The sequence below is a fragment of the Ictidomys tridecemlineatus genome, chromosome 2 (assembly GCF_052094955.1).
Source record: "Ictidomys tridecemlineatus isolate mIctTri1 chromosome 2, mIctTri1.hap1, whole genome shotgun sequence".
Classification (NCBI taxonomy): Eukaryota; Metazoa; Chordata; class Mammalia; order Rodentia; family Sciuridae; genus Ictidomys; species Ictidomys tridecemlineatus.
Window position 1 is genome coordinate 66,625,974 of NC_135478.1, and position 15,361 is coordinate 66,641,334.

Here is a 15,361-nt window from a genome sequence, read left to right on the forward strand (position 1 = left end):
GCAAGTGTGGTCATGTGTGTTTCTTACTGCCCACTGCAGACCTCTCTTTGTTTTAAGATACATTTTTAGTTGTAGATGGGCACTGTTTTAGTCAGCTTTTTCACCTCTGTGACCAGAACCAACTGTGGAGGAGGAATGTTTATTGGAGGGCTCATGGTTTCAGAGGTCTTAGTCCATAGAAGGCCGACTCCATTCCTTGGAGCTCCAGGGGAGGCAGCATCCTGGCAGGAGTGTGTGACTGAGGGTAGCAGCTCACATCATGATCAGAAAGCAAAGAGAGAGAGACTCCACTGTCCAGATACAAAATATATACCCCTTAGCCATGTTCCTGCTGAACCCCTTCCTCCAGCCACACCCACCTGCCCCAGTTACCACTCAGTTAATCCCATTAGCGATTCATTCACTGATTAGGTTAAAGCCATATCCCAGTCATTTCTCCTCCAAACCTTCTTGCATTGTCTCACATGTGAGCTTTTGGAGGACACCACATCTAAACCATAACAGATGATACCTTTATTTTATTTATTTTTATGTGGTGATGAGGAAGGAACCCAGTGCCTCACGTGTTCTATCACTTGTGTTTTATCACTGAGCTACAACTGCAGCCCCCAGACCTCTTATTTTTGGAGCTGTTTTCTGAAAGAACTTGTGTCCTTATTCACAGACTGTTTGAAGCAAAATCCAATCAAGGTTTTCAAACAAATATTTAATGTCTTCGTGCAATTAACTTAAGCATTCTTTTCTTCTGCTTACCTCTCATTCTGTTATATTTGATAATTAAATTTTCCCAGTTCATGCAATGAAAGGTGAGGTAGCACTTTTGACCACTGTAGGGTGGTCAAAACCTGAAGTTTGGGGCAGAAATTTCAGTTTGAAGGATGAAACCAGTCAGTTGGACTGATTTCAGATTTTCAGTAGGACCCAGTCCTGCCTTGTGTGTTTTCTAGTTCCTTATTTGTGTGTTGCTGATCATGCTCCTTTTTTGTATGGTTTTCAGGTGGAGTTGGCATGAACTTAAAAGCAGCAGATACTGTTATTTTTTCTGACAGTGATTTTAATCCTCAAAATGACTTGCGGGCAGCTGCCAGAGCTCACCAAATTGGCCAGAACAAGTGAGTGAGTTAGACATTGGCACCTTTCTGCTCTGTTGGCTTGCAGCTGTGGATTGGGGAGGAAGGTGGACCCTGTAGTCCTGACAACAATGCCACATTGGAGTTAGAGTCCACTGGGTTTGTACCCCATTGTGCTGCTGGCTTGTAGAATCATGTTGGGGGATCAGTGGTCCCATGATCAGTTCAGACTCACTTTGTTGAAAAGAACAGTTAAATTCCAAAATGATTAGAAGAAACTTAGAATTTATTTAGTTCATGTTTCTCACGTTAGATCCTAATTCAGTTTAAAAATGAAGTTAAAGCCAGTGGGTGCACATGTCTGTAATCATTATCAGCATGGGAGACTCAAGCAGGAAGATCAAGTTTAAAGCCAACCTTGCAACTTACCTAAACCCTGTCTCAAAACTTTTTTTTTTTAAGGCTAGGATTATAACTTCATGGTAAAGCTCTCCTGGGTTGGGTTCCCAGTATCACAAAGAGGAAACAAAGTTGTGTTCAGCTACCCTTTGACTTGAGGTAACATGCCTGCCAGGGGTTATCCTGGCTACAGATGAAGGCCCAATAGTGGTCACTTCATCTTCCTTCCTCTTTCTCTTTTGGGGAAAAGTTCAGGAAGAAGTTGAGGCCAGATTTCTCTAACAAATGCTCAGGTCCCAATGAGCAGTGTCCTTTTCATTGTTCCCTGAATGTGGCATTTGATTTTGCTTCCTTTTGGGTGTATTTTCCTGGCATGCTTTTTTCCCCAGCTTTGCAGACTTCTAACACTGCTCTCATTTGACTCCCATACAGGGCTGTGAAAGTGATCCAGCTGATTGGCCGAGACACTGTGGAAGAAATAGTTTATAGGAAAGCAGCCTCCAAACTGCAGCTCACCAACACGATCATAGAAAGAGACCATTTTACTCTGGGAGCCCAGAAACCTTTGGCTGATCCTGACCTCCAGGTAAAATGTGTTCTTTCTAGAGTCTCATGATTTATAACCAGTACTATCTGTGGATGAGAATGCAAATAAAAAGGACCAGCATTAACCACCCATTATTGCAAATTACACATTTTTTCATTGGCCTAATTCTTACCCTCTCAGTACCTAACTACATGCAAGGTGCCATACAAGCTAAAAATGAGGGTGGCATTTAAAGGCAGAGAAAATAGAATAAAGAGAATGAGCTTTGAACCATCTAACTTGGATTGAAATTCACATCTTATCCCTTATTGGATGTATGACTTTGAGCATGTAACTGAACATCATGGATCTAATCTCTTTATGGCTTCTAAAGATGAGTGTGCCATGATTACCTCAGAGAGAATTTAAGTTCTTTTTTTTCTTCCTTTTTTTTAATCAGTGATGATTAGTTCCATACCTCCTCCTTAATCCCAGACTCTTTGAGTAGTGACTTACAGTACTCATTCCATACTCAGAGATGAGTGAACAAGATTAGGAATTCAAAATTATGCCATAGGATATAGGGATGAAAGCACTAGAGTTAATTTGTTGAAGAAGGAAAAATTAGATGGGAGTCAAATGCTGTCTTAGAATATCCTAGAGAGCTCTCTTTTGGTAGGAGGTTTAGAGTTATTCCTTAGCAGCAGCCTTTGAGATAAAATTGAACCTATATTATAATATACCCCAAGTCCTTCTGAGGGATTAGATGCAGAGAGATCAACCCCTAGTATCTAGTATGATTCAAGCATGAAGAGAGTAATAAATGTCTGAGAAAAGGTAGTAGCTGTGGGAAAGTCTGCTGTAGGAAACTGCAGAGAAATGACAGGAGTTGGCTATTCTTTTGAGGCAGGCAGTGAGAGAGAGCAAGTTCCAAGATGGCTTTAAGCCTTTAAGCCTGAAAGATGAGAGTAGAAAGTAGGAAGATAGGGATAGAAATTAGAAAGATGAAGATAATGTAGGCTTTAGTCAACAGAGTTTGTAGTAAAAATCAATATACATTATTGTTAGAGGGAGACTCAGAAAAGAAAGGAATTAGAAAAGTTTGCAAGAAAAACCAGGCTTTAAAAGGATCAGCTTATCAAACAAAAAATTCAAGAGGTATATGAAAGGGAAAAAATTACACAGTATTACAAGCAGAATCATCAAATTTACAACTAGCCCAAGCATGAGTCTAAAAATGGCAGTTTTCTCACATCTGTATCCTTACACATCAGCATTGCAGACAGGGAAGGTGCTGTTTTTGTTAGGGAGTCACTGACCTGCAGGAAAGGGTCACAGATTTGGGTGTACTAGAACCCGAAAGAAGAACCCTAGGTTTTGTTTCTTTGCTTGACTTTAGTTTATCTTAGAGAGTAACTGGAGTCTTTGGCCTTTTGTGTTTTGAGTCTTCTGCATGCTCATCTGTCATGGTGGCCAGGCAGGCTGTGCATTTTATTTTCACACTATTGAAGAGGCAATTTCAAATGGAAGGTGAAAGCTTGAGAGAGAGGTGCGTGTACACTGTAGGTGTCTAAATATACTTCTTTACAGGACGTTGGGAGAGGAGTTCATCATGGGCTGTTGTGAAGGCACAGGTGTCAGGAGTTAGAGGAGATGCTTCCCCAGTGGAGGGAGCTCCAGGCATTCAGTCAGGGGTTTCCCTGTGACATTGGCTGCTAGCACATCATTGTGAAATGCACAGGCACAAACTCTGCCATGGGACCAGATCCTGGGGCCAGAACAAACTATGGGCTGGTGGAGAGGACCTCGGTGGGACTTCCTGCCCAAGCCATGGCAAGAAATCACACTCTGGTTCTGTCTTGATTCTTTCCTCCCCACCAGACTGTGAGTTATTTATGGTTGCCAGGAACAAGGGTGATAACTCACTGCCTTGTCTCAAAATACAGCAGGACATTTTTTTAAGTTATTAAAAGAATCTAATAGTAAAAGACGTGGTTCTGGTTTGATAAATCTAAGCAGTATAGAGCAGTGAAGTCCTGATAAAGGAAAGCAGGTTCCTTGTCTTAGAAGGAGAACACAACAGAAACAGAGAACAGATACAGATGCGGTGAACACTTATTGAATGCGTACTGTGTGCTAAGCATTGTGTGACATGCACTTTTTCCAGTTGTTTCAGAAGAAGAATAACAAAAAAAAAATGAGATAGACGTTGTCTTTACCTCCATCTTAAGAAATTTTCCAAACATCAGATTCATGACTCTAATCCGAGCACTCTTTAACTTCCAACTACATGCTCTTAGTTACTATAATAAAGTGGTTTTCATTTAAAAAATGGGTAGTTCCTTAAAGACATGTTGTGAGTGAGCAGTAGCGAGGGAAGCCAGGAGACATAGTCCAAGGAGTGGAAGAGGGAAGGGTCCCAGTATGGACTGAGCCTCATCATAAATACTTGGCTTTCTTCTCTTTTGGGTACTAAATGCCAAAGCCATTTGGCTTGGTTATATATATATATATATATATATATATATATATATATATATATATATATATATATATGTACACCAAAGTTAAATATAAATATAACAGGTATGGTTTTGCTTAGTTTTTGTCATAGTTTTCATCTCGGGTATTTTCAAGCTAAAGTTTCCAAGTTACAGAATAGGCAATCTAGAGATAACTAACCAAATCTAAAAGGGCAAAATGAAAATGAAGTCCCATGATGTGGATCCCAATTGGTTCAGAATTCCTAAGAGATAGTACTTAGGGAGGTGGAGAGTTGCAAGTAGCAAATGAAAGCCAGGTAACACTATCTAAGATTCTGGTTCTTGTAGCCATAGGAAGTAGGCTGAGTATATCCCCTAGGGGGAGCAAGAGGGCAGGATGGGGAGTGCTGCAGGACTATCCAGGGAGATTGAAATTGAGAAAGGGCTTTTGGGTCTGGTGATCAGGGTGGTTATGGTTTTGCCAAAGTGGGTCCCATAAACCACTGTAGTAGCAAAGCGGCTTGGCAAGGACAGGTGGCAGCTCATGGTGAGATGAGGTATTCAGTGGCACCTTCTCTTTATAAGAGTTTGGCAGTGGGAGAGGTAAGAAGGTAGCCAACAGGTTCTCTGAGTTCTCTCAGGACTGCTGGAAGTGCCTGTAAAAAATGCTGGTGAGAAGTGCTATAGAAGATGCTGGAATCATTTTATCTGCCCCCACTCCTCAAAAAAATTGGAGGCCCCAATTTTTTTTTGGTATTGTAAATAATTGTCAAAGTCAACATCTCTGATCATCATTTATCACCTCTCTGCTTATTCCTCATCCAACTTCAAAACAGCCTGGCAGGTGTCATTTGTGATGGAAGAGAAGAAAGTCCATCAGGGAAAGAATTACCTGGTATCATTTAGACACTTAGCAAGTCACACATCCTCATCTGTGTTTTCATGAGAACTAACTGGATCTCTCATTTTCTTCATTCAAGTTGAGTGACATACTGAAATTTGGCTTGGATAAACTGCTGTCCTCTGAGGGGAGCACCCTGGAGGAGGGAGACCTGGAGTCCATCCTGGGAGAGACAGAGAATAGCCAGTGGGCCTCTGATGCCCTGCCTGCAGCTGGAGGAGGGATCAGAGAGCAGGAGGAAGGAAGTGAGTTGGGGTTAGGTGAGCCAGTGACTCCATCACCTCAAGGTAGGGTGTGAGTGAGATGCGTCCCCACAGGAAGTCCTGTGTCCTGCTCTGGGACCTTTCTTTCCTACCCAGCCCTGTAGTCATCTGATGACATTCTTAAGGCTTCCTGGTCCAAGAACTGCCAGAATAATCCTTTTTCCCTTGAAGCTGGACTTTGAATCCAAGTGATGATATTAATGTTTATGATCCTGTCAGTCTCAAGGATTAAATTTGAACCTTTTCTCCCTTGACGCAGACATCTTCTCTGGAGTTTATTTGGTAAACCTCCTATCTTTATGGTGGTGCTTTGCACAGTGATTCCTCTTCTCAATAGTAGAATGTTTTTTAAATTGCAACTGATATTTATGGACATTTATTGTGTTCATCAACAGTACTACTATGTCATGTGCTTTAGGTCGTTTAAGACCCATGAGGTGGGGGGCTGGGGTGGTGGCTCAGCGGTAGAGCACTCACCTCGCACGTGCAAGGGCCTGGGTTCAATCCTCAGCACCACATAAAAACAAAAGTAAAAATAAAGGCATTGTGTCCAACTTCAACTAAAAATATACATAGTAAAAAAAAAGACCCATGAGGTGTAGGAGATCATTTTGTCTTCCTTTTTTTTTTCTCAAATTTGGTGTCTCCCCCTTCTCTCTCTCTCTCTCTCTCTCTCTCTCTCTCTCTCTCTCTCTATATATATATATATATATATATATATATATATATATATATATATATATACATTTAGTTGTAGATAGACAGCATGCCCATATTTTATTTTTTTAATGTGGTGGCTAAGGATCGAGCCCAGTGCCTCACACATGCTGAGTAAGCACTCTGCCACTGAACTACAACCCTAGCCCCAATATTTATCTTTTTGTCCATTTTCTGTTCTGAAATATTTGAATTTCAGACTTGGAAGGGTTTTTCTTTCTCATGATTATTTTTAAAATGACTGTTCTCCTGTATCAGTAAGAGGGAGTCAATATGGGCTGGTGTGAGAGGGTTTTACTGACCTTTTTTAAAAATTTTTATTTATATATGACAGCAGAAAGCATTATAATTCTTATACATATAGAGCACAATTTTTCATATCTCTGATTGTATACACAGTATATTCACACCCAGTTCTTGTATTCATACCTGTACTTTGGATAATAATTATCACATTCCACCATCATTAATAACCTCATGCCTCCTCCCTTCCCCTCCAACCCCTCTGCCCTATCTAGAGCTTGTTGTTCCTCTCATCTCCCACTCTCTATCCCACTATGAATCAGCCTCCTTATATCAAAGAAAACATTCAGCATTTGGTTTTTTGGGATTGGCTAACTTAGTATTATCTTTTCTAACTCCATCCATTTACCTGCAAATGCCATGATTTTATTTTCTTCTATTGCTGAGTAATATTCCATTGTATGTGTGTGTGTGTGTGTGTGTGTGTGTGTGTGTATGTGTGTGTATACACACATACACACACACACACACACCCCACAGTTTTTAATCCATTCATCTATTGAAGGGCATCTAGGTTGGTCCCACAGTTTAGCTATTGTGAATTGTGCTGCTGTAAACATTGATGCATCTGTGTCCTGTAGTATACTGTTTTTAAGTCCTTTGGATATAGATTGAGGAGATGGATAGCTGGGTCAGATGGTGGTTCCATTCTCAATTTTCCAAGTAATCTCCATACTGCTTTTCATATTGGCTGCACCAATTTGCAGTCCAATCAGCAGTGTATGAGTGTGCCTTTTTCTCCCACATCCTAGCCAACACTTATTGTGGTTTGTATCCATAATAGCTGCCATTCTGACGAGTGAGATGAAATCTTAGAGTGGTTTTGATTTGCATTTCTCTAATAGCTAGTAATGATGAACATTTTTTCATGTATTTTTTCATGTATATTATCTTCTGAGAAGTGTCTGTTCAGGTTCTTGGCCCATTTATTGATTGGGTTATTTGGGTTTTTTTGGTGTTTAGCTTTTGAGGTTCTTTATATACCCTAGAGATTAGTGCTATATCTGATGTGTGAGGGGTAAAGATTTGCTCCCAAGATGTAGGCTTTCTATTCACCTCACAGATTTGTTTCTTTTGCTGAGAAGAAAGAAACTTTTTAGTTTGAGTCCATCCCATTTATTGATTCTTGATTTTAATTCTGGCACCAAAAGAGTCTTATTAAGGAAGTTGGAGCCTAATCCCACATGATGGAGATTAGGGTCTACTTTTTCTTCTATTAAACGCAGAGTCTCTGGTTTTATTCCCAGGTCCTTGATCCATTTTGAGTTGAGTTTTGTGCATGGTGAGAGATAGGGGTTTAATTTCATTTTGTTGCATATGGATTTCCAGTTCTCCCAGCACAATTTGTTGAAGATGCTATCTTTTCTCTAGTGCATGTTTTTGGTACCTTTGTCTAATATAAGATAATTGTAGTTTTGTGGGTTAGTCTCTGTATCCTCTGTTGTGTACCATTGGTCTACAAATCTGTTTTGGTGCCAATACCATGCTGTTTTTGTTACTGTTGCTCTGTAGTATAGTTTAAGGTTTGATATAGTGATGCCCCCTGCTTCACTCTTCTTGCTAAGGATTGCTTTAGCTATTCTGGGTCTCTTATTTTTCCAGATGAATTTCATGATTGTTTTTCTATTTCTATGAGGAATGTCATTGGGATTTTGATTGGAATTGCATTAAATCTGTATAGCACTTTTGGAAGTATGGTCATTTTGATAATATTAATTCTGCCTATCCAAGAGCAAGGTAGATCTTTCTATCTTCTAAGGTCTTTTTTTGATTTCTTTCTTTAAGGTTCTGTAAATTTCATTATATAGATCTTTCACCCTTACTGAGATTCTTAATTCAAGAGTTCCTTCTAGCCTGGCACAGTGGTGCACACCTGTAATCCCGGTGACTCCAGAAGCTGAGGATCATGAGTTCAAAGCCAGCCTCAGCAAAAGCGAGGCACTCAGTGAGAACCTGTCTCTATTAAATACAAAATAGGGCTGGGGATGTGGCTCAGTGGTTCATGCCCCTGAGTTCAATTCCCAGTACCTCCCTCTCCACCCCACCCCACCCCACCCCGAAAAAGAGTTCTTTCTCTCATCAATACAGAGAAGCACAGTGGCTTCAGTAGGGTGCTTTTTTTACTGGTAGGGAAAGGGCTGGGTGAGGCTTTTGGTTTTGTCCTTCTGAATTTTCTCCCATTGCTTCTCTCTCTCTCCCTGCCATAGACTGTCAAAGGCTGTCTGCATTACCCCTTTCTCACCCGAGAGCAGAGCGTCCCTAGATGTCTGACTGCGTCTCCTTCCAGCCCTTCCTTTGAATTCCTAAGCAGCCACTGCTCTGAACTACCAATCTCAGTCATCCTGGGGTGACCTCATTCTGGAGGATGAACTTCATCTGTCTGGCACTGCTGGAGCCCCACTGTCCTGCTCCTGTGCAGTCTCTGTCTGCCTCCCCAGACCAGTGAGGGCTTCAGAGCTCAGCTGGTTTGGGATGTTCATTCTCTGTTTACCTTCAAGAGGAAGTTTATAGTAGTTCCCAACTCCTAATTTTGTGGTAGGCTTAGATTAGGGGTGGTTTGATTATCCTTGTTGACTGGTGTGGTTTTTATGGAATATATGGAGAATTCAAAATCTAGGCAATTGGCATTATTTTACAGAACACAGTTCTTGGACTTTTCTTGTGTTTTATCTTTAAAATTTGTTATGACAGTATCACATTTATATTCTTCAAGAACTCTTTCTTGTTCTCAGCTTGTTGTTTTAATCGTATCCTATTCCCATTTCAAGGATATAATATCCTCCCCGAGGACATTTATTATAGCTTTTTAAAATATATCTCAGGGAGGATATTTATTATATCTTTTCAGAAAGTGTTACCATGCCCACTGTATTATCTCTTTTTCCTCTATTTGCTTTTCCTTCTTCCTCCTCTTTTTAAAAGTTTTGTTTTGGAGTCTCTTGTTCTTGTTAGCAGTTTATCTGAAACATCTGGTGTCCTCTGATCATCCTGCTGGTGAAATTCCCCAAAGCTGACAGGCAGCTCTGTTGTGAACAGGTGGGTGGCCTTTGGGCCTCATGCCAACAGCACTGGTTGGCAAGCCAGCTTTTGCACTGGGGGAGTCAGATTTGAAGATTTCACTGGAAAACTCATTGTATCCTAAGATGAGTCCTATACCATTACAGTGAAATTGGTGGTTTAAATTGGAAAGACAGGGAGCTGAGGGCACGTGGTACTCTTGGTGTTTGGTGTGCGGATCCTCTCAGTTCCTCCATACTGTGGTGCCTGTGCTTGTGCATCTGAGTTTTTGGAGAACTGAAAGGGTTTCAGTTCCTGCAGTCAGCCCCAGCTAGATACCAGTGTTTTGGTTCCACAGCTCTTTTGAATTTGTTGTCCTCTTATCCACTTTTTATCTTCCAAAGAATTCGTGCACTGTTTCATCTACCATTGCCTCATATATCTTTTTAGAAATCTGTGTATTGTCCTTTAGCTGTTTTGGGTTAGAGAAAAAATAGATGTGTGTGGTCATATTTTTAAGTTGTATTTGATTACCTTAGTACCAAGTTTCCACCCTTTTCTGTACTCATCTAGATTGACTTTATTTACTAGAACAAAATAAAATTGCAGTGTTTTCAGAACAAAATAAAATTGCAGTGTTTTCAGTCTACCTACAAAAAAAATTACATTTTTGCAGACAGTTTAACTGTTGGATTCTCTACTTGGATAAAAATTTGGAATGTTGTCTTCGATGACTGTCTTGATTCTCTTTGTGGTAGATGGTTCCTCTGGCAGGACCCAGATGAGGGTCTAGACCTGTGGGCTCCAGCTGCCTCTTTGAAACAGAGTGAAGACATAAAGCATGGTTAAAAATACCAAATGAATATGAAAGAGGAGTAGTTAGAGCAGCCCATTCACAATTAAGTATAAAGTAAGGTTGCTTTATCTTTAATGCCAAGTTTTTTAAAAAGCACAGTTATATGGTAAGCTGAGCATGCCCAGAAACCTGCCTTGGGAGCATGCGCAAAACCTAGCCCCGCCCAACTCCTCCTTTGAAGGTGGAAATGGAGTTGCCCGCCCCTTGAGCCGGTACTGGTTAATGGAAGTGAACCAGGAACTAACAATAGGCTGCTGCCTTCCCATTTGTTTGGCCAGCGGTTTACATCATTCTGTCTCATCCAGAAGGTGTAAGATTTCCATTGCAAATAGAGATTGTGGAGAGGGGTCAGCAGCTGGACTAGGGGAGTAAGATGTTACTTTTCCTGGTGGTCCTTTGGATTTTGCTTTGCTTTCCAACGACCTGTGCAAACGGAAGCATGGCTGATGGTTCTTAGGAGAAAAATACATGAATAGTCTTTTAATTGGTTCCTTGATCATTCTTTTCTCTTTTATTACAATTTTAGCTTTTAAGTGACTCGGCTGCCTTCTCTACTATTTGGTCATGATTTCTTTTTTTTCTTCTCAACAAGGATTGTTCTGGGGACCCAAGTGCTGTCAGCTTTTATAAGGAATGTTGATTACTTTATATGAAATAGGATGGAAGGAGGTTGATTAAACCCTGTGAAATGAGAGACAGTTGGGGAATTCTGGAAAGATGGCCATGGACAAAGATTCGTGGGATCACAATGTACTTCTACAATATTTGTGAGAGGGATGTGTGAGATAAGGATCAGATTTTTTTTAATAGCATCAGGTATCAACCAGCACTAATGAGTGAAAGCTAAAGGGAGGCAGCTTGAAAGTCTTTGCAAGAAAGGATTTTGTTCATAACTATGACTTCACAAATAATGACTCTCCCAGGATTCTCTGAATTTCCCCTCTGAGAGTGGACCATTTGAGTAGAACCAGAGTATCAAAGAAGAAATTTTAAAGTCTAGTAAAAATTTATATGTGGATTTTTCAAAATGCTACAAATAGTTGATTCTTTGCTGTCTTTAAACAATATACAGTAATCACAAGAAAATTTCCTTCTGTTCTTTATGTCATTAGTTTTTAGCCTTACTCAAACCTAAGTGATGATGTGGAAGAAGAGAGCACACAAGATAACATGGCTATTAGCTTCCAGTTTAGAGGCTTGTCCTGGCGAACACATATAAAGACACATATAAAGTACACATATAAAGACACAACTAGGGGCTGGGGATGTGGCTCAAGCAGTAGCGCGCTTGCCTGGCATGCATACAGCCCGGGTTCGATGCTCAGCAACACATACAAAAAAAGATGTTTTGTCCGCCGAGAACTAAAAAATAAATATTTAAAAATCTCTCCCCTCCCTCCCTCCCCCCCCCTCTCTCTCTCTCTCTCTCTCTCTCTCTCTCTCTCTCTTAAAAAAAGACACAACTGATGTGACTATGTATACAACCAGAGATATGAAAAATTGTGTACCATATGTGTAATATGAATTATAATGCATTCTGCTGTCATATATTACAAATTAGAATTAAAAATAAATAATTTTTTAAAAAAGATTTTAAAAAGTGGGAAAATCAGAAACTAATATCGTTCCATGTTGTACATATCACTTCCCTTTCTCAAGTACAATCTGGCACAAAATGTGTTGAGAAGAGATTCCCCTCCAAAAAAAAAATCCACTGGGGCTGGGGATATAGCTTAGTTGGAAGAGTGCTTGCCTCACACGCACAAGGCTCTGGGTTCAATCCCCAGCACCACCAAAAAAACCCAAAATCTGATATTACATCCAATGGCATGAACAAGATTTAAAAAGCCACATAACCATAATGAGAGCATAAAGCACACAAAAGGCTTTCTAGATTCCAATCTAGGAAAAAAAAAACATATCCCAAGGAAGGAGAACAATGTTCTTGCAATTACTTTTCTCTAAGGAGTGTCTTAGTATGGTGATGAATGACCTTTTTTAACCCCCAGCACTGAGGATTGAACTGAGGAGTGCTCTACCACTGAGCTACATCTGCAGTCATTAATGTTTGTTTTGTTTTTATTTTTCTTGAGACAGAGTCTCACCAAGTTGCCCAGGCTCTCCTCAAACTTACCATTCTCCTACTTGTCAACCTCCTGAGTAGCTAGGATTATAGGCATGCACTATTGTACTGGCTACAAATTATATGTTTTTAAATCAGGAAATTGTCATTTAGAGAATATTATTCCCATAAGTTCTTTCTATATAAATTATTATAGAGCAAGCTTCATACAACCAATTGAAGAGACATTATCGTTAATAGATTATCCTATATTGTAGTTAATTGTATGGAAAAGGAACAATGTAGCAAAAATGAAATCATAAAAACAAAGACATTTCACATAGTAATGTAGATTAAAATGTCATCCAACTATAAATTCCCCCAAAATGCATGGACCAAGATCCTACCCAAGATTGAGACTTGAGGAAGGACTGACTGTATCCTTTAAAGGCACAAACTCATTTTTTCTTCTCTGTGGTACCCTGTGCCACACTGTAAAGAAGCTCAGGCTATCTTACTGGAGGGAGAGTCCATTTGAAGAAAGCCCCTGACATATGAAAGACCACATGGAAAGGGAGACTATATAAAGCCAACAGTCAGCACCTTAGTTCCGGACATACAAAGCCATCTCAGACCTTGTAGTCTAAATCAGGCGTGTGCTGTATGGGTGAGCCTAGGTGACACTGGAGCAGAACCTTGGTTAAAGTCTTGACTTACAAAATTATGAGAAATAAAATGGTTGTTTGTTTGGTAGTGGGGATTGAACTCAGAGGCTCTCGACCACTGAGCCACATCCCTAGCCCTATTTTGTATTTTATTTAGAGACAGGGTGTCACTGAGTTGCTTAGTGCCTCGCCATTACTGAGGCTGGCTTTGAACTCTCGATCCTCCTACCTCAGCCTCCTGAGCCACTGGAATTACAGGTGTGCACCACCACTCCCAGCAAATGGTTTTTTAAAGCCACTAAATTTTGGAATTTTTAAAAATATAACAATAGATAACTAAAACACTGTTTGTTGATGATTTGTAGGGCTTTTATTTAATGACCAGTTTTATTAAAGAATACCCCATTTATTTCTACTGTGATCAGCAAACAAACTGAAATTCAATATTTAAAATTTTTTGCCAAGAATATAACCTATCTTGCAAGTTTCCATGAGGACTAGAAAAAAATATATATTCTGGAGTTGTTGGGCATTGTCAGTCAATGTCAATAAGATTAAGGTGGTTGATAGTTTTGTTCAGACTCTTGTGTATCATTAGTGATTTTTTTTTATAGTGTTACTATCAGTTGTTAAAAGGGTGTTAAAAATTCAAAGTATAGATTTGTCTCTTCAGTTTTGTCAGCTTTCATATATTTGGGGCATATAAATGTTTGGTTGTATGGTGTCATGTTTCTGTGTTCTTAAAAACACATTATGGTATTATGAAATGTCTTTCTTATCTCTTATAAAACTCTTTATCTTGAATTAAATTCATCTGATGTTAGTATAGCCTCTGCATTCTTCTTGGCTTACTATTCATGATGTATTTTTATCTATTTCTTGTTTTCGTTCTATTCATATTTTTATTTAATGTAATTAAATAAAATTACATTAAATAAAAATTAAATTTTATTCAATTTATCCATTAGCGTTTAGCTTTATTGCTTTACATTATTGTTTTAGCAATGTTTCCAGGAATTATGAAATGCATTCTTTAATTTATCACAGTTTTCATAATTTAAATTGTGATACTTTCTCACATCTCCCCAAGTCCTTTGTGCTTTGTCGTCATACATATTACAGCTGTATACCCTATGTTTTTTACCTTAGTCATGTTTCCAAGAAATTAAAAGAATAAATATGTATACATATTGCCTTTTATATTTACCTACATTTTAGTATTTCTAGTACTTTTCATTTCTGTTTATGGTGCATTGTCTTTAAAAATATCTACCCCAAATTCTCCACATTCTCCACATTCCTGTATCATGTTGCTTCTCTCATTATGAAGTAATATCTATTTTCCCACCCGCTGAGTCTGGGCTGGTCTTTTGTCTTGTTTTAATGAACAAAATATATTTTTGGTGAAAGTGATGCCATGCCAATCCTAGACCTAACACCTTGGGAAGGTGTATACCTTCTACTTTTATCCTCTAGAAATCTAATCAACAAATAAAAAATTTTAGAATGACTGAATGACTAAAAGCATTTGAGGAGATAAGCCTGACCCAACCAGTTGAGCTAGCAGACATGTAAACAAAGCTATTTTGTCAGTTCTACCTTTGGTTAAACAATCCCTGCTAAAGGAAACCACATAAGCACTAATAAATACCTAGAGCAAAGGACCCATCAGGTTATGTAAAGTCAAATCATAGAATAAGGAGAAATAACAAAGAATTTTTATTTTAAACCATTAAATTTATTACACAGTGAACTAAAACACACAGTGCATCTGTTTCTACCTGATGGATCATCTCCTTTTATCCTGAAGAGGTTCTTTTAGCATTGTTAATAGTAGAGATCTATTGGTATTGAATTTTCTTACTTTTTATTTATTTGAAAATGTCTATTCTGCTTTCATTTTTGAAGAGTATTTATCCTAGATTAGCAGTTTTTGTCTTCTAGCACCTTAAACCTTTCCGTTAACTTTAATCTCTCATTTCTGATAAGAAGTCAGCTATCATTTTAGTCATTTTTACCTATGCATAACACACGACTTTTTTCTAATTGCCTTCAACACCTTTTTCCTCCTAATTGATTATTTACAGTTGACTCTGATGCATCTAGATGTGATTTGCTT

The 15,361-nt window shown here is 39.1% G+C and overlaps 1 protein-coding gene across 8 annotated transcripts in view; it reads left to right on the top strand.

Moving 5' to 3' along the window:
• The window catches only part of LOC144375117 (transport and Golgi organization protein 1 homolog), a 107,792-nt gene that overhangs the window by 24,290 nt on the left and 68,141 nt on the right, over positions 1-15,361 (top strand). For 5 of the 8 annotated variants that reach the window (XM_078038670.1, XM_078038669.1, XM_078038672.1 and 2 more), the window contains 3 exons: positions 998-1,112; positions 1,902-2,055; positions 5,459-5,624. The exons of 1 other annotated variant lie outside the window; for it this stretch is intronic. In XM_078038670.1, the coding sequence (XP_077894796.1) occupies positions 998-1,112; positions 1,902-2,055; positions 5,459-5,624 (435 nt within the window). Of the gene's footprint in view, positions 1-997; positions 1,113-1,901; positions 2,056-5,458; positions 5,625-15,361 lie in introns of those variants that run through there. 2 more of the 8 variants (XM_078038673.1, XM_078038676.1) reach the window with 2 other exon arrangements.